The sequence below is a fragment of the Hippichthys cyanospilos genome, chromosome 20, assembly GCF_059441005.1.
Source record: "Hippichthys cyanospilos isolate Australia breed blue-spotted pipefish chromosome 20, RoL_Hcya_1.0, whole genome shotgun sequence".
Lineage (NCBI taxonomy): Eukaryota > Metazoa > Chordata > Actinopteri > Syngnathiformes > Syngnathidae > Hippichthys > Hippichthys cyanospilos.
The window spans coordinates 9,356,225-9,377,804 of NC_142388.1; the positions used below are offsets into that span (position 1 = coordinate 9,356,225).

Genomic DNA, 21,580 nt, shown 5'->3' on the forward strand with positions numbered 1-21,580 from the left:
GACATCTTTTGAGCCCACGAGGCTTCTTGCATCTGCTATTCACCGCTTAGCCAAGCCCAGACACGCGCATCTTGTCTCACTCCTCCCGCCATCTTGTTTGTTGTCCAATCATACGAGGCCGTGAGCAGGCCCGCTCGTCTTTTCATCGCCGATTGCGGACGAGAAGTCATTTCCTTCATTTACCGTCAACAGTAAAAAAAAAAAATCATTTTCACATTTTAATCAAGACCAAATAGTCAGTTCAACTTCTTTTATAGCATTTTATTGAGTTGTATATTGTAAATGTAAATTATTTTTAATGGCCTAAATAATTGCTCCATTTTTGTAGTCAAACGTAAGTAGCATTTCTTTTATCATTTGCGGTTTTGCGACCCTCGCTATTGCCTAGGGTTTTTTTTTTTTTGGGCTGCAAATTTTTTTTACCTAACCTTTTACAGCGGTTTGAATTTAATAAATTGACAGCCGCTTGATAAAAATGCATGAGGTCTAAGATGAGGCTTTTATATAATAAATGATCAAATACAATGAATGCTAAAAAAAAACTGTTCAGAAGCATCCCAATAAACATAATAAATGATATTTTAATATCATATATATATAGTATAATATCATATATAGTAGTGTGTATATATATATATATAGTATATAGTATTTTAATATGAACGTTTTTTTCATATAAAAATAGTCTATTCAATTAAAAATGTTTTTTTTCCAAGCAAGGGTGTCTATTGCACTGCATGTCTCCCTATGTGTATTTTTTTAAGCGGGAATCAAGGAGAAAGGCAACTTTTTGCAGTGTGCTGAGAATGATCTGGAAGTGGGGGCCACTCAAACTTAGTTTGCTTCCTCTAGAGCTTTTTTGACTTCCTTCCTTTCTAGTGCACGAGCCGCTCTGTCCTCTCAACAATCTCCAAACGTCTCCACACCCGCGCGGAAAAGCCGCGCCCTCCGCCGGCTTTTCCGCGCCTCGCTCGCGGGCGTCAAAACGCTCGTGACCCGCTTTGTGTCGCCCACAGGATTCAACTCGTACACTGGAAACTCGTCAGGAGTTGTAGGATCCGGAGAGTTCTACAAGGACCCGAGGGACAAATGGACCAAGAGGTGAGGACCCGCCTTCCTTTCATTCATTCATTTCCATTTCACTTAGCTAGCTAGCTAGCTAGGCAACTAGCATGCCAAACCATTTGCAAAAAATGATGAGTAATTCGCGGAAATTTGGTTTTCTAAAAATAAATGAGTTGCTATTTTGACTGAACAATGCTGCTAGCCAACTACCTAGCTAGCTAGCTAGCAAACGACTAACAGGCACTCTCAGCTCTTTGTGATTTTTGAAAACATGATGAAGAATTCATGCAAATTTAAATTGCGTCATTTTGTTGCTTTTCGAGGTGGAATTGTTGCTTATTTTGGCTTAATCAAGCAATTAGCTAGCTAGCAAGCAACTGGCAAGCACTTGGGCTCTTTGTGATTTTCAAAGAAATTATGAGAAAAGTATGAAAATTGACATAACCGTATTTTGTTGCTTTTCCAAATGCAATCTGGTTGGTTAATTTTGCTTAAACAAGCTTTTCATCTCACAAAAGGATGACAGACGTTTTACTACTTTTCTATTCTTTGCTATTCTCACAACAGAAACTAACATGTTTTTTTTGGCTCCCGATGGGTTTTTTTTCCTTTTTAAATCCAAATAGCTTTTTTAGTACATTAAAGCTTACCAACCCTCTGCCTAATTGACAGTCAAAATATTTTTTTTGTCTTTTTTTTTTTGCTGACTGGCGTCAGGAACATGGAAGCAAAAAGTCCCAAGCAAAAAAAAAAAACAACAAAAATTACGTTTATCGCCGCCTTCGGTAGTGAACGACTTTGACGCGTTTTGCCGTCTTTGGTCGCGAACGGCGTGAATTGGGAAGGCCGTTAATGGGAGTTTGCTTTGCGCGCGCAGTCAGGAGCAGGAGAACATCCCGAGCGGCGGCGACGGCGCTCCGCCCGAGAGCTTGACCTTCAAGGAGCGTCAGCGCCTGTTCTCTCAGGGCAAGGAGGTGTCCAACAAGGTCAAGGCGTCTCGCAAGCTGATGGAGCTGGAAAACGAGCTCAACACCAAGCAGTGAGCCCCACACTACATTTTTTTTTTTTTTTTGGAAACGGACGGATGCTTGCAGTGACATTTCCCCACCACACTCGTCGCACTGTACAAATGTTGGAATTCTATCAGCATATTCTATTTTTTTGGTTGTAAAAAAAATGGTGCTGGAAGGGGGGAGGGGCGGGAAATTAGCAAGTTTTACGCTCGTTTTATTTTTTAAATAGCTTAAGGAGATTTTAAGCGGTTAGCTTTTAAGCCCTTCGACCAACAGGCGAGGTTTTATTTGATTTTTTTTTTTTTTTAACTCGACACTGTTACTTCATTCCATATCGAAGGAAGACTGCACCACTTTTTTTCTGGATGGGGGGGTTTACAGACATTGTTGATCTCCAAGTGCACAACTGTAATGTAAATATTTGCCACTAGGACTACTGTAAAAGAACCCCAAAAAACAAAACTGACCAAGACAGGACCAACAAAAAGTCTTTGAAATTTTTCCTACATTAGAGTCACTGTTTCAACTAAATCTGTCTTTTTTTCTTTTTTTTTTTGTGCTGCTGTGACGTTCATTTGACAGATGACATGCGTTTGAATTTAAAAACAAACAACAAATTCTTTTGCCCTGCAGAGGCAAAAGATGTTTTCAGAATTGTCGTGGCAAAAAAAAAAAACTGTTTCACGTTCCATGTTCCCGGTTGACTTCCTCTTCCTGGTTTGAACTTTCTGGACAAACACAAATCACTAAAAGGTTTTCATTGTTTTAGCCTTGTTTTGTAAATCATTATTAATAAATACAGATTTTTCCAACAATTGCCGCCTGTCAAGTGTGTTTTTTTTTTTGTGGAACCTATGTCCCTTTTATTTACAAATATATTGTAAAAATGTGATCAAAGCAAAAGTAACTATGCTGTGTGTTGATATATTTATGAAATTGAAATATTACGTCGTAATTATGACTTTTGAAGACTTTTGGGAGTCCAAGCTAAGCCGATCAACAAAGTCATTGAAAGGTTTGCAAATTTCACAAATTGGCCGCTAGTTTTGAGTTCTCAACACAAAACTTTCTTTTGCGCCGTTCGCGAGTTGCCGTTGAAAGGATTCATGTGAAAATCAGGGCGAAATGCATGATTAAAACTTCAGGTTTTCGGTAGGGCTGCACAATTATGGCCAAAATAATAGACTCCATTATTTATTTTGGTCATGCATGTCAATTTATAGCCTTTTTTTTTAAACAAGCAGTAACAACAAGGCCTCAAGACTTGATACTTGCTTCAAAATGTTTTTAATAACCGTTTTCCTGCAGTTTCACAGCTGAAATCACAAGGCAACTAATAACGAAAATTTTGGCGGTTGACTCGGCAGAGTGTGAGAAAATGAAATCAAACTGCAGCTGAACTAAACATAAATCCAGAGATTTGACAGGAACAAATGCAAACAATTCCCTTGTAGAATTTAACATCTGCAGAACGACCTGACGTGAAGCCCACACTCCACCTGGTGGTGGGGTCACAGCAGAACACCTGAGCCACGAAAGAGAAAATCAAAACTTTGTCAAACATTTCACTAATTCTTCTGGCGTCCCAATGTGGCAACAAATCAGAAAATAACCATTGAATGTCAATGGAGGCAAAACACTAGAAACAGCTTTTTTTTTTTACCCATAATGCCATTGGGTAACAACATGCATACCCCATGGCATTATGGGGAAAAAATGCTATTTTTGGCATTTAGCTTACAAAAATGTACAAATGTACTTTCAAAAGTACTTGTAAGCTAAATTGTAAAATCAGCCATTTTTTCCTGTAATGCCATTGGGTATTGACTGCACATTAGCATACCCTGTGGCATTATGGGAAAAAAAATGCTGGTTTTAGCCCACTTGTACTTTGAAATGCTTTTCGACCATTGTTGAGCTCTGATGATAAATTGTACCAAGCAAACAATTGAAATTGTAACTTAATTTTCTTACATTGATTTATTCCTAGCGTCATGATGTCAGAGAACTCTTCGGGTAAGTCCCGGCAGACTGCATCAGGATCTGGTAGGGGTTCTGTGTGGACAATCTGCTCCTGAAAGCTGAAGCACGACCAAAACCGTGAGCCTTTTATTATTTGTAGGGAGTAGAACGTGAGACCATGGCGGCGGTTTACCTGTGGCCGTCCGTATAAGCGGCGTGTCCGGCGGCCACCAGCTTTCCGGCGACGTGGACGCCGTCCACCAGAACGTCCGCAGTCCAGCGGTTGTTGGACAAAGCTTCTCGAAAGACCACCTCAAGGGTACAGTTGCGAAACCTCTGCCAGTAGATGGCGGCCTCCTCGCTCCATTGGCCTTCGTCTCCGGCGGGCCTCACGCCCCTCAGGACGCAAGGGTAGACCACTTTGGGAAGTCTGAGCAGATCTTCCGGAATGGTCCTCAAGTTGCCGCGGTCCTGACGAGCAAAATGTTGAGTTAGGCCGTAGTCGACGAGGTTCAGGATCCCGCTGTTTGAGTCCGCGTGCAGAACTTCGGCGCGGCACCACTTGATGTGGTCCGATCTGAACAAGCAGCCGGCACCGGGTGCGAGGGAACACTCCGGAAGAAGCGATAACTCGGACTCGGATAGATGCTGCAAAATGAAGGCCACTTTGTTCATGATGGGCAATGAGTCCTTCAGGACCACGCAGAAGTCTGAGGGAGTGGTCGCAGAGGCGGCAAAACCCAAATAGCCCTTGTTGAGAGAGATGGGAGCAAAGAGAAGCTTCTGATGGAGACGTGGATCCGGCGGAAGTTTCTCATTTTGGCTCGTGCCCGGCGGCAGAAACAGCTTTGGCTTTTGCTTCAGTAACTGACTGAGGAAGAGGAAGGGCTCGTTTGCGTAGTCCCGCATCTTTATGGCGGCGGATACGCTCTTTTTGGTTGAGCTCCTCCTCTTCCGTGTGGCCCTGGTTTTGGTGGGCCTCTTGAATTTAAAGGTTCCAACCGAAGTCGCGGTCAGATTCGAACCCTCCATCTTAGGTGTTCCTCGTTCATTTCCTGCGACATTCAGGACGGTTTGATCAAAGACCTCAAGTTGGTTGTCTGTTTCAGGAGAACATGGCGCAGCCTCAACTCCCTCCGGGGGGTTGAGCTTTTCATCGGGCTCAAATATCTCCTGCTCTACTTCCCGGTACGGTTCTTCAAGGCTTTTCTTTGACTTTTGTCCATTTGTTCGACGATGGCCCTTTGCTGATTTCTTACGGCAGAGTACCTTTGAATTCTTGTGTTTTTTAGTGGTCCGAGTGGCCTGTGGTTTTGGCGAAACTTTTTCAGTGAGCTCCTCGACTTTCTTGTTGATGTTCAGATCGCCGTCAAAAAGCTGAACGTCAAAGGACCCATCTTGGCTTTTTCCAAGGATGACGGCTCTCAGCTTCTTGTTGAGGACGGCTCCGTCCAGCCATTCCTTGACTTCCATGTAGAGCGTCTTCCTGGACAGGCAAGCTAGGTTGAACTTCAAAGCTTGCATGGGTGTGGCTAACAAATGATGGCAGTCGTTGGGAATGGCTACTACTTGCGCTCTTTCGCAAATGCTCGTATTTCCGTAATCCACAAAGAAGACGCTGAGATGCATCGGGGACCGGCTGCTGCGAACCGAGGCCCGATACCAATTTCCGTCCAAGTACTTTGCCAGGCACCTCCTCGGTGGAGCATATTTGGCATTGGCTTCCATTTTTTGGATTTCTTCCGAGATTTTCGCCTCAAGTTCCTCGATGGCTTCGGTGTTGCGGTGAAGTTGACAGTAGAAGTCCCACTCGTTGCTGATATGAGTCACGTAGACTTCTTCCTCGAGGTCGGGCATCAAGTCAAAGGATGAGTAGATGAACTCCTCAGGGAAGTCCTGGTTCTCTTGGGCAAGACTTTGTTTCAAGCACTGGTTTGTGAAGCTCTGCTGCGTTTTGCTGTTGTAGAGCTTCACGATATTTTTGTCAATCACCTGCAAGATAATTTCACATGCCAAGTGGTCACCGCTGTCAGCGATGAACCTCCTCAGATGTTTGTACCCCCCCTCGGGGATTCCGACCGTGTTCAGAAGACCGCATCGAAAAGCTTGGCCCTCCGGCTCAAGGTATTCCGGGAAGATCTTCTGCAGTTGATTGGCCTTCACCTGGACGCTGAACCCGTAATCCACCAACAGCACTTTGGTGTGGTCTGTCCGTCTCTCTTGGACCAAGGCTCTGTACCATCTCCCATCCTGAGTGGACTTTGCAACACAGCACAAGTCCTCGTTTTGAAGAGGAATTGTATGCGAGGTGTAATACTGCTGAATTTGACCCATCAAAGCCTCTAAATCGGAAACGTTATCCTGCAGCTGGCACCAAAAATCTGTCAGGGAGTTGATGCAAGAAATCCGAACTGTCAACTCACAACGCCGCTGGAGAACCAAAGTCCTGAAGCCCGAAGGAATTGAGGACATTGCTTCACACTTGTCCCGCTTTTGGTCCAGGGGTTCAATTCCATCGACGCGAGATTCTTCAGTCTCTTTCTTTGCGTTCGCAGCTGCCTGATTTTGCTCTAAAGGTGCGACCGGAATGTTCTTCCAGTATTCTGCTTGTTTGGAAGAAACCATAAGCTCGCTAATGCTAGAACAGCGGTCACTTCCCGCCTCGTACAGATCCACTATGCACTTGTGACGTGTGATTTGGATCATTTTTACAAGCAGCGCTTTGTTGGAAAGCGCCGCACTGAAGAAATTGGAGCTCAAACTGGTCCAAACGTCCTCCACGGGCATCACGTTCACCAGACTACAGCAGAAGGCGAAGGCGGAAATGCCGGCAAAGGTCTCGGGAATTTTCTTAATCAAAAACTGAGGAACTTTTTCGAGGTTTCCGAAGTCGATGAAAAGAACCTCAGCGCCGTACTCCAGCTTTCTTGTGACCACCGCCCTGTAGAAGTGCATGTCTGCTTCGTACATCGCGCAGCACAGCGCACCGGGCTCGGGGTTTAGCAAAACCTCATCCTGCAGCTTCACGCCGGCAAAGTGAGCGGCCATTTTCTCCATCGTCTCATCGAACGCGCCGTTTCGTTTTGTGCTTCGGATCCAAAAGTTGTTTGGATTCCGGGCGTATTCCAAGTAGCCCTCAAACACCGAGTCCACCTGCAGCTCCTCCTCCTTCAGGGTTTTAACCAGTTCTCGGCCTATGACGGTCTCGTAGAAAAAACGGCTGTCTTTGGGGGACACGTTTTCTGCGGGGCTGCGTTCCGGTTTTATTTGCGGAGGTAGCTCTCTTGTAACTTCTTCAGGTGTGTATTTGTCCACAGCACCGACTACCGTGACCAAGTAGAGGCATTGGTCTTCGTCGAAACCGTCGACCTGCACATCTAAGACTCCCCCGAGCAAGCCAGTCTTGAGGAACTTCAACTGCTGACCCATGAGCTCCTCATCCTGACTTTTCAGAGAAGACAGCGAGCAGGGGAACGCCATGATGGCCGTTAAGTAAAAATCAGGCGGCAAGCTGCGGACGTTCTCAACTTTGACCGATTCGGAGAATCCGAAATCCACAAACAAGACCCGCACCCGGGAGTCGATGGGGAAGAACTGTACGAAAGCTCGGTACCATTTTCCACTTTTGTCTTTCGCCGAGCAGAGAAGACCCACGTTCTCTTGAGTCTTCTGTTGCTGAGTTTTGCTTCCGCTTTCATTGACCGCAGCCAACTTCTTGGACATGAGCCAAAGATCGGACTCTTTACTCGCCATCTGGCAGTAGAAGAGGCCCGAGTGGACGGCGGCCGTCACTCGGACTTTGGCGCGGGTGCCGCAGCTCATTCTGGGCCCGAAAAAAGGCAGAATTTCCCTATAGACCTTCTGTCCGCACGACTCGTAGCCGTAAGCGGGTCCTCTCCGCTCGTTGACGAGCAGGTCGGGGACGGGATGCGTGGTGGGCTTCTGCGGAACCTCCGTGAGCAACTCCACCAACAAGAGGAACGTGTCCTTGTCCATATGCTTTGCGAAGCCCTGCTTGACCAGCTGGTCGTTGATCGCGGGAATATCCAGCAGGAGAACCCGATGAGGGAGGATGCCTTGCACGTAGCCCGTGACGTTCTTCCCGATCAGGCTGTCGAGGAAGTCCACCACGCCCGAGGAGTCTCCAAGCAACATCACGTTAGCAAGGAAGCCGCAAACGATCTTCGGAGGCAGGGTGAACAAATCGTCGGAGCAGGAAGAGACGTGGGCAACGCCCACACTCAAGACGCTGCCTTGGTCGATGAGGAACACGTCCCAGATGCCGTCTTTGCTTCTCTGGACCCTTCCTCGGTACCAGAGAGCCGTGCTAACGTCTTCCACCAGGCAAAACTCGCCGAGGTCCACCTTGGCTTTGGTTTTAGGGGTGTTCTGGATTTCCTGCTGCAGGAGGTTGTAGTCCAGCTCGTATATGGTCAGGTACTGTCCCTGGAAGTGGATCAGGGTCGCATCGGGGTCCCAGTCCAAGTGGGATAACTTAAGGTCCACTGTCCATAAAGCACATGGCCCAGATGGAGCTGAATCCTTAGACCTGGACATTACATGTTTTATTTTTAAATCAGCTGCTACTTTTTCATATATAGACTAAAATACATCAAACGTTCAACAAAGTTTTCTGGAAGAGTGTAAACATTTTTGTTCTGCACCATTTAAAAATATTTATACTTGAAAACTGATCACATTTAAAAACCAGCAAAAACTGTTATTCTTGCATTTTATTTTCTCATTAAAATATGGTACTTATTATTTATCCTCTGCATAGATCAACTCATATTAGTGTCGTCCCAATTTGAAAATAATTTTCAAATTGATAATTGTAGCGAATCAATTCAAACCCTGTTGGCAAATTGTTGTCATTAGGTATTGATTATTCGTCAACATAACTAAGCACTGTCACGCAAGGGGGATTGCTGTTTCAATAATGGTTATGAAACTACTTTATTTTCTAGTGAGATGAATAAAGTAAAAATCCATTTTAGTTAAGGCATGCATCATTATTTTATTCATTTTCTTCACCTGTGATGCTGTCCGTTCAACAATGACTGCATGGCTGCTTATTCAGGGATGCTCACCTACCAAAGACAACCTATTACAAAAAAAAATAGAACATTTTCAGAAAAATATGCGCTCCAAAGCAAACATGAATTTCTGCCAAGGCCAAACAATCAGCACCTCATTGTACACTTTCATTGACTTTTATCTGCTGTACATGTCTACTCTGAACTTTATTCGCTCGCCATTCTTTGAGAGGGAAAAACGTTTAATAGTGTTAACAAGAGTGAAATTAAAAATTCCTTAACAGAACAAAATAACCTTTGAGACTAATAAGATGGGCTTATTATGGCTGCAGCAAATGTGGCTACGATGCTAACTCCAAGTTAAGCTAACATATAACGTGATCGTACCTCCAATTAGTCCTGTTTTACGTGAAATTCCGCGACTGTTTGTTTTCAACTTGATAATTTTACCTTGTTTTGTGTCAGTTCTCCCGACTCAATTGGTCATCGTAATTTCCGCGTGTTTTGTGTCAGTTTTTCTGACTTAATTGGTCATCGTGATCAAGCATTGACAGGTGGCTAGCTAGCTAAGCTAACAACGTTGGCTCACGCAGTAAACGCGGACTAGAAAGCAGCCCTCTCATTGGCCCTTGGATAATTTGAGTTGTGACGTTAAACCAATCAGATGTCAGCGTGTTGATTCGTTTCCGGGTGTCTTTCACATCCCGGGCCTCGACAAATTCGCCTGCTTTTTTAAACGCGACGAGATAATGTTTAAGTCAAATGAGGTGAATTTTTATATTTGTTTAAGTTTAATTAGGACCAGAAACGGTTGTCGTTATGAAGGTTAGTCAAAATCATTTTGTTTCTAACAACTTGATTTGATTTTCTCTCTAAGAGTACTCAAATCTCCCTTGCAATTTTTCTTGCTAGCCAGACCAATCAAAGAAATAGTTTTTGTTTTTTTTTTGTTACGAAAATAAGTTCAACCTCTATTACATGGATTTTCATCTATAACCATATATATTGCTGTTGTCATTAATATTTACCTCTAAATCGGACAGGACAAAAATATATACATATTTCATTGTTTCAAAGAAAAAACTTAAAAATAGTAACAAAGAGAAAAAAATTCGGACTTTTTTGTTGTTGTGGATTTTCATTTATGACCGTAAGTTTATTGCAGGTTTAACTCGCTATTTTCCTTGATATTTTATCTAGGTGATATAATCAGTCAGACCAGACAAAAACATCTACATTTGTTTGTTTGTTTTTTTTAACAAAAGGAACAAAAACAGTTTTTTGTGGATTTTCATTCATGATAACTTTATTGCAGGTTTACCATTTGTTTACTTACTTTTCTCAAAAGTAACAAAAAAGGGAAAAAATATCTATATTTAATGAGGGTTAATGACCAGCTGGATGTTTACTCAGCTGGGTTTTTGGGTGGTGGGACCAGCAAGCGGAATGTAAATTGAATTTTCCTGTAAATAATGTACCGTGTATAAATGTTTTCAAACACCAAGAAAATGAGCTCTTTGTTCTTGTCCATTACTTAGGAGCTTTCAATCCATCGGTATAGCAAATATATGTCCAGTATTTGTTCAAGGTGTCGATTCATAAAACAACTACGAAAATGTGAATCAACGGCTATGCTAAAAGATGTATAGAAAAATATAGTAAAAGTTTGTGATTTGTAAATTATATATAAATTAAAGTTGAGGCATGTACCTGAGCTACCTGATCTTTTTTTCTATTTTAAGAGTGTAGTAGCAGCTGGCTGGAGGTGCAGGTTGTGTGGGGGTGCTGATGGTGCTGGATGGACAGATGGATGACTTTTTTTTTTTTCCTCCTCCCTGTTAATGATTAAGAAGCTCTTCTGTAAATATGATGCAGGCATACAGCGGGCCCGCTTGCTCACCTTCTCCCAGATGGACACGGCACCTCCTCGGCCTGCTCGCTCGGCTTCCTCCTGACAAAAGATGCAGCAGCTGCTTCCGCTACGTTTCAGGCTGTCTTGAGAACCAAACGAGCAGCACCTTTGTGTTTTAAGCAAAATGCAAATGTCCCCTGTGCACGCTGCGACTATGGCGATGAAACGCAGCCGTGGGACCTCCACCGCTGACGGGATTTTTCACGTTTTCAACAAAACTTTGTGCGGCTCACGAGAGGACACTGCCTTCCATGGCCACTTTCTCCAGGACGATGATTCTGCCATCAAATCAGGTGAAAAAAAAAGCATTATTTTATCAATCAAGAATGTATTTTTAAATGGACCTATACAGTAGGGTTGATTTTTATCATTTTGCTTTTCTTCCTCGGATGAATGATTTCTCATTTTACCTGAAAAAAAGTGATTGGCCACTAGGTGGTGCTGAAAACAAAGGCTTCTGGTGAAAGGTGAGCAGAGGTTTAGAAAATAAATAAATATGCCCAAAAAGTGAGGATTGAAATAGTTTACCGTCACTCTCAGCTGAAGGTCAAATTAAATGTAAAAACAACTGCACATTGTTTATCGGAAATGATCGCTTATCCTCAACTATAGTGGCTAATAATTAGCAAGTTAGTAATTCAGTGGTATTACCCTTAGAGCAACAGATGGCTGTGAACAAACCTCCAATGATAATGATAATAATGTCCCACGAGAAAAATAATTTTTGACAACTCTTGGTTTGAGGGGAACGCAACCCCAATTTTTATGTTTTATGCAACAAGCTATTATAGTGTAAAGACTATTCTAAATAATGTTGCAATTGGGAATCTAAAATTAGGTGGCAAAATGTTTTCATCCATCTCCAGGTTGGTCATTTTACCACTTGGCGTTGACTAAAAATGACATCACAGTTGCTCAGGCAACAACCAATCACACCACACACAGCTTGAATTTTGGAAACAGCTTAGCTGTGATTGGTTGTTACTTGAGCAACTCTGACGTCATTATTAGTTGACAGCAAGTGACAAAACGGCCACCCCCGGGACAGATTTTGCTACTTGTTTTATTCCACGATATTTATCAGAAGACATACAACATATAATTGAAAATGAAATTGTTGGCTTGACTTCCTGTTTATAAAATAAAAGCTTTATAAAATATGCTTATAAAGATGCTAAATAAAGAAATAAAAAGCAGCTAACACAAGCACTAAAAGAAGACATAATATTCTTATTCCAGAGGCGGAGGACAGCAACGAAATGGCATCCTCAGAGGAAGACCGGGATCCAGACCAGGACCAGAACGAAGAACCGAGCGCCAAAGCAAGCCCGGTCTCCCCAAGGAAAAGCATCAACAAGTTGAGCAAGGACAAGAAGAAGCAGACGCAGCTCACGCTGCAGTGGTGGGCAGCAAATTAGCGACAATTAGCTTTAGCGCGATGATGACGATTGTTGTGGCGCCCTCTAACAGGCTGGAGGAGAACTACATCGTGTGTGAGGGCGTGTGCCTCCCGCGCTGCATCCTCTACGCTCACTACCTGGATTTCTGCAGGAAAGTCAAACTGGAGCCCGCCTGTGCCGCCACTTTCGGAAAAGTAATGTTTTTTCCTTTATTTTTTGATTAATTTTTAGACTTTTTGTGTCATCCCATTGTTATAGTTTTCCAGGAAGTGCCACTGCGCACAAAATGACTGATTTCCTTTTTGTTTCCTCTTTTGTTGACTTTTCAGAACAAACCTCCTGTTTAATTTTTAATTACGTTGTTTTTTTTTTAACTTTTAGACTTTTAATGTTTAGCCTAATTTTCCAGGTAATTTTCCAGATAATTTGATGATAGACCGCTTAATGTCATCTGGGATTTTTTTTATGTTGTAAAATACTTTTCCACGTTTTCATCAAGATTTTTTTTTTTTTTTTTTAATCAATCAGACAATCCGGCAGAAGTTTCCCCTCCTCACCACAAGGAGGCTGGGAACCAGGGGACATTCCAAGTAAGCGCAATTCTGAAAATGTCATATCTCTTCATCCTCATTTTGATTAAGGACACAAACGAATAATCGGTGTTATTTAACACAGGTATCATTACTACGGCATCGGCATCAAAGAGAGCAGTGCTTACTATCACTCTGTCTACTCTGGGAAAGGTTTGACCAGGTACTTAAAGTGGAAGTCACCCCAAAAATATTCTTAACATTATGTTCCAAAAAAACAAACAAAAAAAAAATATATATATATATATAAATATATATATATATATATATATATATATATATATATATATATATATATATATATATATAGAGAGAGAGAGAGAGAGAGAGAGAGAGAGAGAGAGAGAGAGAGAGAGAGAGAGAGAGAGAGAGAGAGAGACAATTCTTTTTCCCACAAAAATATTAAATAAATAATAATTGGTTAATAAACAATCAGTGTGAAGGAACTTGTTTTTAAAATATACTTTAATGCAAAATAAATCTGATTATTTTTGACAACTTTTTGGCACTGACTGATCAAAACTGTAACATTTTATGCCCAATATTTAATGCCAACATTAAGATTTGTGGTTATGATGAGTTTCCGTTTTTGTTGGCAGGTTTTCTGGAAGCAAGATGAAGAATGAGGTATCATTTTTTTTTTCTTTAATGCACACACACTCACTAGAACAGAGATGTCCAAACTTTGGTGCGGGGGTCATTTGTGGTCCACCGTCTATTGCGGCCAGCGACATAAACCGAAATTTCATTTTCAACTAAGTAATGTGTTGCATGTATTGCAGTGCTTTTCTAATGCGCAAAAGTGTAAATTAAGTGTAAAAATGTATAACTACTGTACTTTTGTACTATAAAAAAGGCAGATTCGCAGCACTGGACTAAAAGCCGCAGGGTTCAAAGCATGAGAAAAAAGTAGCGGCTTAAAGTCTAACGTCCTAAAATTATTTACTTATGATGCATAAGTCAAAAAAAAATCACTTTTGACCTTGAATATATAAAAATAAAACTATCGTACTGTGCAGGGAGGCTTCACCAGGAAATACTCGCTCAGCTCCAAAACGGGAACCCTTCTTCCGGAATTCCCCAGCGCTCAGCATCTTATTCTGCAGGGCAACATCTCCAAAGAGAAGGTTGTTTCAGGGGGGGTGGTGTGGGGGGACTTCCTTAAGCCCGTATTTGTTCTAATATGAATAATACGCACAGGTGGACACGCTGATCATGATGTACAAAACGCACTGCCAGTGCATCTTGGACAACGCCATCAACGTCAACTTTGACGAGGTGACGCCCGCCCGCTTCTCAACACGCAGTTCGGCGCCAGTCGCCTCACCTTTTTCTTTTTGTCGTTGCCCCCCCCTCCCCCGTCCAGATCCAGAACTTCCTGTTACACTTCTGGCAGGGCATGCCCGAGCATCTGCTACCTCTGCTGGACAACCCGCTGCTGGTGGACATCTTGTGCGTCTGCGACTCCATTTTGTACAAGGTCAGCGCTTGTGACAATCGAAACTCAGTTTTCGGGACCGACCCTTTATCTGCGCCAATACTCGATAAATATTGGGCCAGTGTTATTTGAAAATCTGGTGGCTGATAATGAACCTTTTTAAATTTCCCACATTGAAGACGCACCTGTGAATAGTGGTTTGCAAAGTGGGGTCCATTCGCTGCCAGGCCAGTAAAAATGGATCTTCGACGTCTATAACCGTCGTTGGCAGTGAAAGGGCTAAATACTTAAACACTTAGTATTTAACTCATTCAATCCCCAAAACATATTTTTACGTTTTTCAAGTCCAAACATTTAGTCCCCAGGTACCTTTTTATTTTTTCCTATTTTTTTTTCGAGTTTTTGGCTAAAGGGCTATCTAAAAACAGCTGGTACAACATTAGCAATCAATTACGGTACTTTGGGTACAAACATTCAATATTATGGAAACAATACATAATCGATAACATTCAATATTATGGAAACAATAAAAGCAGTTTAATAAAACATTTGCTTAAAGACAAATATACATTATATATGTAAACATCTGCAAATATTGATGATTTTTAATCAGGAATTAAATTAAAAAAAAATGTATAAAAATAGTTGGTGTTTTTACTTTTTTGAAAACTTTAATGTGAAATCCTTAAAAAAAAACACATCTGCCTTTCTTTTCTGAGTTTTGTTATTTTTACATAATTTAAATATATTTTGTGTGTTTCATACTTTTTGCTTTATTGATTCATTTTTATTATAATGTTGTCTATATTTTATAGAATGTTCATATAATTGATATCATTATTTTATTTTCCGATCATGTGTGCAGGTTTTGACTGATGTCCTCATTCCTGCCACGATGCAAGAGATGCCAGAAAGGTTAGCTTCCTTTTATATTGAATTTCTTCATTGTCATTTGCAACCGCCATCTTTTTAAGAAACCTAGGTGTCATCACTTTAGTGCTGGACTAGACATTTAATTAGGTACAACCGTCTGAAAATCTCGATCGGTCACAATTTTTTGCCTTTGCATCAAAAAGGTGATTGTGATTTGTTTTTTCTTGTTTATACATCCATTCATTTGTCCATTTTGGTAGTTTTGGCGTTTGTCCTCATTTGGGTCATTATTTTTGCCAGTGAAGTGTAATTGTAATAAAATACGGATTGGCATCATTTTTGTTTTTATATTAGGCACTTGGATGCACTTTTTTCTTTTTTTTTTCAGTTTTAGATTAACCTATAACCTGTATAAATGCTCTAAAAAAATAGTTGTTGATTTATCTTGCGTTTTCTTTTTGTTAAATTTATAAATGATACCGTTTTAGGTATACTTAAGCAAATTATACAGATATATTACAGATATTTTATACATATATGGATTTGTATGCTTTATATATATTTATAGATAATGACCTTATTTATTGATGAAGGGGCGTGTTGGGGGGCACGAAATATTTTCTATTTGTTTCTTCGTGCAAAATATAATCGAGGAGCACCAAATTAACCTCAAAAGTACATTTTACTTTGGTTGTACCTAATAAAGTGGCGCTATTCTGTGTGATCAGCAATGACGTTTTGATATTTTGCAGCCTGCTAGCAGATATCCGTAATTTTGCCAAGCATTGGGAGCCGTGGCTGACCTCCTCCCTGGACAAGCTCCCACAATGCCTTGCGGCGAAGAAGCTGCCCATCGCGCGCCGCTTCGTCTCATCCCTCAAACGCCAGACGTCTTTTTTGCACCTGGCGCAGGTAACCGAAATATAGCTTCTATTTTCCCAAGGTAATTTTGCCAAGATGCATCTTTCGCGCCCATTTCACAAAATTTCGCCTCTCGGTAGATTCTTGCGCGTGAACCTGTGACTTTTCTTTTCAGATCGCCCGCCCGGCGCTGTTTGACCAAAGCGTGGTGAGTCACATGGTGTCCGACATGGAGCGCGTGGACCTCAGCACCATCAGCCTGCACTCGCTGCTGGGCGCCAACGCCGAGCGACTGCGCCACGCCTACTCCGACCGTGAGCGGCCGCGCGCGAGCGAGCGACTCCCGGGTCCGGCCCGAGTTTAACCAGGCGGGTTCGTCCCCCGCAGACGAGGCCGTCGCCGTCTTCCAGGAGCTGAAGGAACTTCTGAGGAAGAACGCCACTGTTGAGTCCTTTGTGGAGTGGCTGGACACCGTGCTGGAGCACAAAGTCATTCAGGTCTTTCTCATCATTTCGTTCACTTATTTGCTGATTTTTTTTTTTCATTTTGTTTTTCATTTATAGTGTACGCCAATTCAGGGATTTTGGCTGACAAACATAAAAAACATACCAAAAAAAAAGTTCACGTTAACCCCTCTGCTGCCATTGACTACTACAGACGTTTGTTTGCCTGTGCTGATGAGCTAATGCACCTGTTTAATTTTTTTCAGACAAATACCCCCTGCAGTAAAATTTTCCTCACGTTTTTTTATTTGCAGCCTGACGTGGGCATTAAATTGGTTTGAAGATGCATTAAAAAAAAAAAAAAAAAAAGAAATGAAACTCCGAAACCCTGTTCAAATTTTCACGTGACCCCCATTTGATGTAATCATTTTTTGACTTCTTTCTTCTTTTTTTTCCGTTAGCCGGGCAAGCAGAGCGGGCGCTCTGTGAAGAAGCGCGCTCAGGACTTCCTGCTACGCTGGAGCTTCTTCGGCGCCCGCGTGATGCACAACCTAACGCTCAACAATGCCGCCAGCTTCGGTGAGCCCTCGCCGCCACGCTATTAGGATTGCCGTTAATCATTCCGAGCCTCCATTTTGTGCCGGCGCTCTTCTTTACACAATGCGGCCATAAATAGTAATCATTAAACTCTCTTATCTGGGGGTCGTGCGCTCACTGTTCAAACACGGCGAGCGAATAAACACGCACACCTATAGCAAATTAGCACCTGCTGGACAAATGGCACAAATGCAGGGAAAGTGTTACGCCTGGAGCAAACATCAATTGCCATCTAATTATTTTAAGAGAGGGCTTGTTGAGTCAACTCTGCAAGAACTAGTGATAGCGTATCACCGTCTTGCATTGCACTTCCATGAATGTCCACTGGGCACACTAGAAAAAAATAATTATTTACCAAGAGGCAGCATGCCGGGTTAACTCTGCAAGCAGCCAATCATACTCTGCTCGGTTTAAACGTCATCTTTGTTAAAAAAAAAGAAAAAAAAGAAAAGAAAAGTGCTGATTACTAGCTATAGAAAGTATCATCAGTTATTGAAAGCTCGTTATCAGGTTCCTTCCATCTGATCCGGATGCTTCTGGACGAGTACATCCTGCTGGCGCTGGAAACCCAATTCAACAACGACAAGGACCACGACCTCCAAAACCTTCTGGACAAACACATGAAAAAAGCCGGTAGCGTTAGCGCACGTTAGCATCCCCGTCTTGATTCCGCGTAAACTGACAACTTTTGGATTCTCGCAGGGGCCAGTAAAGCTGCCTTTTTGGCATCTCCCAGTTCCTGCTTCCTCGCCAATCGCAACAAGGCAGTCGTGGACCAATCGGTGAAGAGCGAGTCCTCTGGACGGGACGCTTCTGTTTCTCTCGCAGACAATCGGCAACGAGGCTTAGAGACGGGAGATACCGCCATCTTGCCGCTTACAGATTTTGTCGGCTGCACTGGTACAGGTACATTAAGAAAAAAAAAGATACAATTCTCTGATATTTACTCCCAAAGTCTTATGGTTTATTTCCAGTAAAACATTCTATATATACACACATTCACACAATGCCAGTTTTTGTAAGCACCGTTTTGTAAAATAAATGCAGAAACTGTTTTCGTTTTAACAAAACAATATATTTTAAGGTTTTGGGTGCAATTTGATTAAATAAGGTAAGTTTAATATTAAATAGAACGATAATTATATTATTATGAACTCTTGATTGGTCTTGGGAATGATCTAAACATTTTTCACATTTTCCGCAATCATCTTTATTCTCCATTTCTGGTTGAAAAGTTTGACTGACTTATCTGATTATTTTGTTGCCCTTCCATATAGTGCAGCTCCATCTAGTGGATACATAACGCAAGCCCAGCCACTACTGTAGCTTCTATTCTATGTGTCTTATAATGTCTCTTGGGTAATGTAAAAAGTGGATTTGCTATAATTTTGTGATCCTATATTTTGAGAATAGCTCTTTGTATTTAAGTGTTTCTATATTTTGTATTTCTGTACTTTGTATTTAAGGTGCACCTTATACATGAAAGCATTTTAGAAATCAGTAATTGATTGAAGGTGCGCTTTATAATCCGCTGCACCATATAGTGCGTAAAATACGGTACCAATACAGCATATCCTTATAATCCAAGATAAATAAATAAAGCGAAGATGGGCCGATGTTTTCCAGGCGGCGCCACAAACCCGTGCGCTTCGGTCCCAACGCCGCCTAGCTCTTCGGCGGCGCTGGTGCACAGAGGCTCGGTCATCAACCAGGGGCCCCGAGCTCCACCTTCTTCCTGCTCGTCCTCGTCTTCGTCCTACCTGGCGGCGCTGGGCTCCGTCGGCCAGGCCAACCCGTGCGCCGCCTTCCCGGAGACTTTGTACCCCTGCTCGGCATATTTGCCTCCATCGGCGTCCGTCTACCAGCCTGCAATCAGGTCAGCATCCACTCCACCTCTTCACGTTGCACAATTGCTTTTGGGACAATTATACTACTTAGCCGCATAGAAATAATACAAAGTCTGATGTGCTGGAGTATGATTATTTTCTTTTTTTCAGTAATAGTCCAGACCAGAAAGAGAATTGTAGAGATAATTCTTGTAGCATGCCCGTTAATATAAGATTCAAATGTGTGTGTTTTTTTTTTTTTTTTGTGTGTGACTAAAATGTTATGAATTTGTCTTTTTGAGGCCCGAGGCGGAGAGCACGTTCTCGTCTTCCGTCCCGACGTCCTCCTCGGCCTATCAGCTGTGTCGCTACCCCGCCTTTGACGAGGAACACGAGCCGCCGGCCGCCAAAGACATCTTCTACGGCGATGACCATCATTTCCCCTCCGGCGCCGGCCCCGCCTGCTCGCTCGTCCCTTATGCAGCGGCGTCCGCCCGCTACGACGCAATCCCGAGCGATCCCGGTCTGGAACTTCACGCGGCGGCTTCGGTCCTGGATGCCGGCGAGGGTTTCGGTTTTGGACTCAACCACTCCGCCGGCGCCGGGGGCGGCGCTACGGGACAAACGTATTCCACCGCGGGACAAACTGGTAAGCGCGAATACACCGGAGCAAAAGTTCGTCCAGGTCGTTTGGGGTAAGACGGAAGGTGATATTAATTGAATAGGACCACATCAGCCCTAAAAAATTCCGGCCCAGCGGGCATATGCCCTGTATGCCTGAAAACTTGATTGCAACGCATTCATTTTGATTGATACCACATTGTGAAGGAAAATCTTTAATCCCATAACCTTACAATTTGTTTTTAAGATTAGATTTTTAACCTGAAAAATACTAGTCATCAAATTCAATTTTTGACCTCCCATCCTAGATTATTACGCCAACGCTAGCTACCTAGACGGGCAGCGGATGGCGCAGGCGGTGGAGCAGCACGTGTCGGTCATCAGCAGCGTCAACCCCCTCCTCCTGCTTCGCTCGCCGTACTCCGACATCCACGACCCTCTCAACATCCTGGACCGCCCCGGCAGGAAGAGCGGAACCTTCTTCAGCGATGTCCACGATGCGGCGACGGGTGAGCTCCCTGCCTGGCTACCTTATTTTGTTTTCTTTGTTTAATCGAACAAAGGCTTGTTGCTTTTTCTTGTTTTTAAATCTTCTTGTGGAACTTTTTGTCTGACCCCTTCAGACCTGAAATTTAAACCAACAAATACAAAGATGTCACTGACTTCTGATAGATGATTGGACAAAGGTTTTAAAATCTGAATCAATTTGTGAGACTTTGCACATCCCCGTGCCTTTTTTTCAATCTTACAAGTTGGCTCTCAAAATGTGACTTAAAAAAAAAGGGCAAACGTGAGTGCATTTTTTTCAAAATCTAAGAACATACGTAGGATTGTGGTACAGTTGGACAATCATAGGACTTGGGGATATGCTATCAGTAGTGCTTGCAGAGTTGTCTCAACAAGCCGCCTTTTGGAAAATAATGAAATGGCAATTGTTTTTTTTCTTGCATTGCGGATAAGTGGGACGTATTTTTCTTCGGACGTGAAATGACACGTTTGCGTGTCTACACCAACAAATATGACGAATTTTGAAGATGTCACCTAGTTTTGAGAGATGATTGGTTGAAAGTTTAAAAATTGAAATCAATTTATGACTTTGTCCCTACCCTCCGTGCCCACGCCATGTCTCAGTGCAAGATTAGCTGGTCTTATGAATTTAGTTACCCGAAATCTTGTTATTTACTAATTCTTGATTTTAAAAGTCTCCCGTTTGCTCCGGTAGGCTCCGCCCCCTGCATGTACGCCGCGTCCCAGTCGCCGTTTTCCTCCCAGGACGCTTCGCTGTCACAGCGGCGGGACCCCGTCTCTTCTCTGCCCCCCATCGACACTGTCTTCATGGGCGCCCCGGGGGTACCGTGACACGGAGGTAGGCCCGCCCACCCCGCCCGCACCTTCACTTACGGGGATGAGGCAGACGCTTTTCTATCCCTGCAGCTGTAAATATAGATCACCTCTAGGAACACTTTATTTTTTGGGGGTCTTCAATTTTTACAATAAAGGTCAAAACAACTGTGAATCGCCAGTCATTTCCTGTCTCGGGGTCCACTTTTAGTTGAATTTCATGCCTCATGATTTAAGATGAATTAGATTGAATGAAACTTGGACAGCTATTTAATAGTTGGAATAAAATACAAAAATAAATTAAATATAACAAATAACAAAAACTAATACCTTAATATTATTCTTTTATAATTATAAATATATATATAAAATGGAAATAAAAAATGAAATCATCTGTGTTACCTGCTCGTGTGGCCACCCGGTGACAGATGGCCACGCGTGTGCGCGTCACAGGGTGTTACGCCTTAAAAGTACTTTTAATGACACGAGCCGCCATTGGCCCCAGCGCTGCTGTGAAAACAACAGAAGGCCCAAGGCAAACTTTGGGACAATGTTTAACCACAACATGCCCCCCCTCGCCCACAGTCATGATGTCATCAAAG

At 42.7% G+C, this 21,580-nt stretch overlaps 3 protein-coding genes across 14 annotated transcripts in view; 2 read left to right on the forward strand and 1 right to left on the reverse strand.

Annotated features, from left to right (window-relative positions):
• The window catches only part of afdna (afadin, adherens junction formation factor a), a 48,859-nt gene extending 45,966 nt beyond the window's left edge, over positions 1-2,893 (forward strand). For 9 of the 12 annotated variants that reach the window (XM_088402941.1, XM_088402943.1, XM_088402944.1 and 6 more), the window contains 2 exons: positions 1,017-1,101; positions 1,943-2,893. In XM_088402941.1, the coding sequence (XP_088259067.1) occupies positions 1,017-1,101; positions 1,943-2,108 (251 nt within the window). In that variant the 3' untranslated portion in view covers positions 2,109-2,893. The remainder of the gene's footprint in view (positions 1-1,016; positions 1,102-1,942) is intronic. The other 3 variants (XM_088402950.1, XM_088402951.1, XR_015863769.1) reach the window with 2 other exon arrangements.
• A 442-nt stretch (positions 2,894-3,335) lies between these two features.
• tdrd15 (tudor domain containing 15) lies at positions 3,336-9,667 on the reverse strand. The gene is made up of 5 exons (XM_088402704.1): positions 9,527-9,667; positions 9,075-9,144; positions 4,234-8,589; positions 4,053-4,159; positions 3,336-3,603 (listed from the first exon to the last, which is right to left on the reverse strand). Exons 2-5 carry the CDS (start codon positions 9,104-9,106, stop codon positions 3,590-3,592), a joined length of 4,509 nt encoding a protein of 1,502 aa, XP_088258830.1. The 5' UTR covers positions 9,107-9,144; positions 9,527-9,667; the 3' UTR covers positions 3,336-3,589.
• Positions 9,668-9,788: 121 nt separating this feature from the next.
• Positions 9,789-21,055, forward strand: rfx6 (regulatory factor X, 6). The gene is made up of 21 exons (XM_088403506.1): positions 9,789-9,901; positions 10,952-11,281; positions 12,228-12,390; positions 12,459-12,582; positions 12,917-12,978; positions 13,064-13,141; positions 13,578-13,605; positions 13,998-14,105; positions 14,179-14,256; positions 14,345-14,458; positions 15,282-15,331; positions 16,042-16,201; positions 16,326-16,464; positions 16,538-16,647; positions 17,055-17,172; positions 17,701-17,823; positions 17,893-18,096; positions 18,817-19,066; positions 19,319-19,665; positions 19,946-20,146; positions 20,860-21,055. The coding sequence occupies exons 2-21, from the start codon at positions 11,113-11,115 to the stop codon at positions 20,994-20,996; spliced, it is 2,763 nt and encodes a 920-aa protein (XP_088259632.1). The 5' UTR covers positions 9,789-9,901; positions 10,952-11,112; the 3' UTR covers positions 20,997-21,055.
• The last annotated feature ends 525 nt before the right edge of the window (positions 21,056-21,580 follow it).

What these genes read in the sequence shown, in the direction of transcription:
- tdrd15 (XM_088402704.1), bottom strand. Translation starts at nt 9,106, where the DNA reads ATGCAGTCATTGTTGAACGGACAGCATCACAG. An exon ending in TTGAACGGACAGCATCACAG is followed by an intron (nt 8,590 to 9,074) that starts GTGAAGAAAATG and finishes TGTAATGTCCAG; the next exon opens with GTCTAAGGATTCAGCTCCAT. An exon ending in GCTTATACGGACGGCCACAG is followed by an intron (nt 4,160 to 4,233) that starts GTAAACCGCCGC and finishes GTCGTGCTTCAG; the next exon opens with CTTTCAGGAGCAGATTGTCC.
- rfx6 (XM_088403506.1), top strand. Translation starts at nt 11,113, where the DNA reads ATGCAAATGTCCCCTGTGCACGCTGCGACTATGGCGATGAAACGCAGC. An exon ending in GTGCCGCCACTTTCGGAAAA is followed by an intron (nt 12,583 to 12,916) that starts GTAATGTTTTTT and finishes TTAATCAATCAG; the next exon opens with ACAATCCGGCAGAAGTTTCC. An exon ending in GCAACATCTCCAAAGAGAAG is followed by an intron (nt 14,106 to 14,178) that starts GTTGTTTCAGGG and finishes TAATACGCACAG; the next exon opens with GTGGACACGCTGATCATGAT.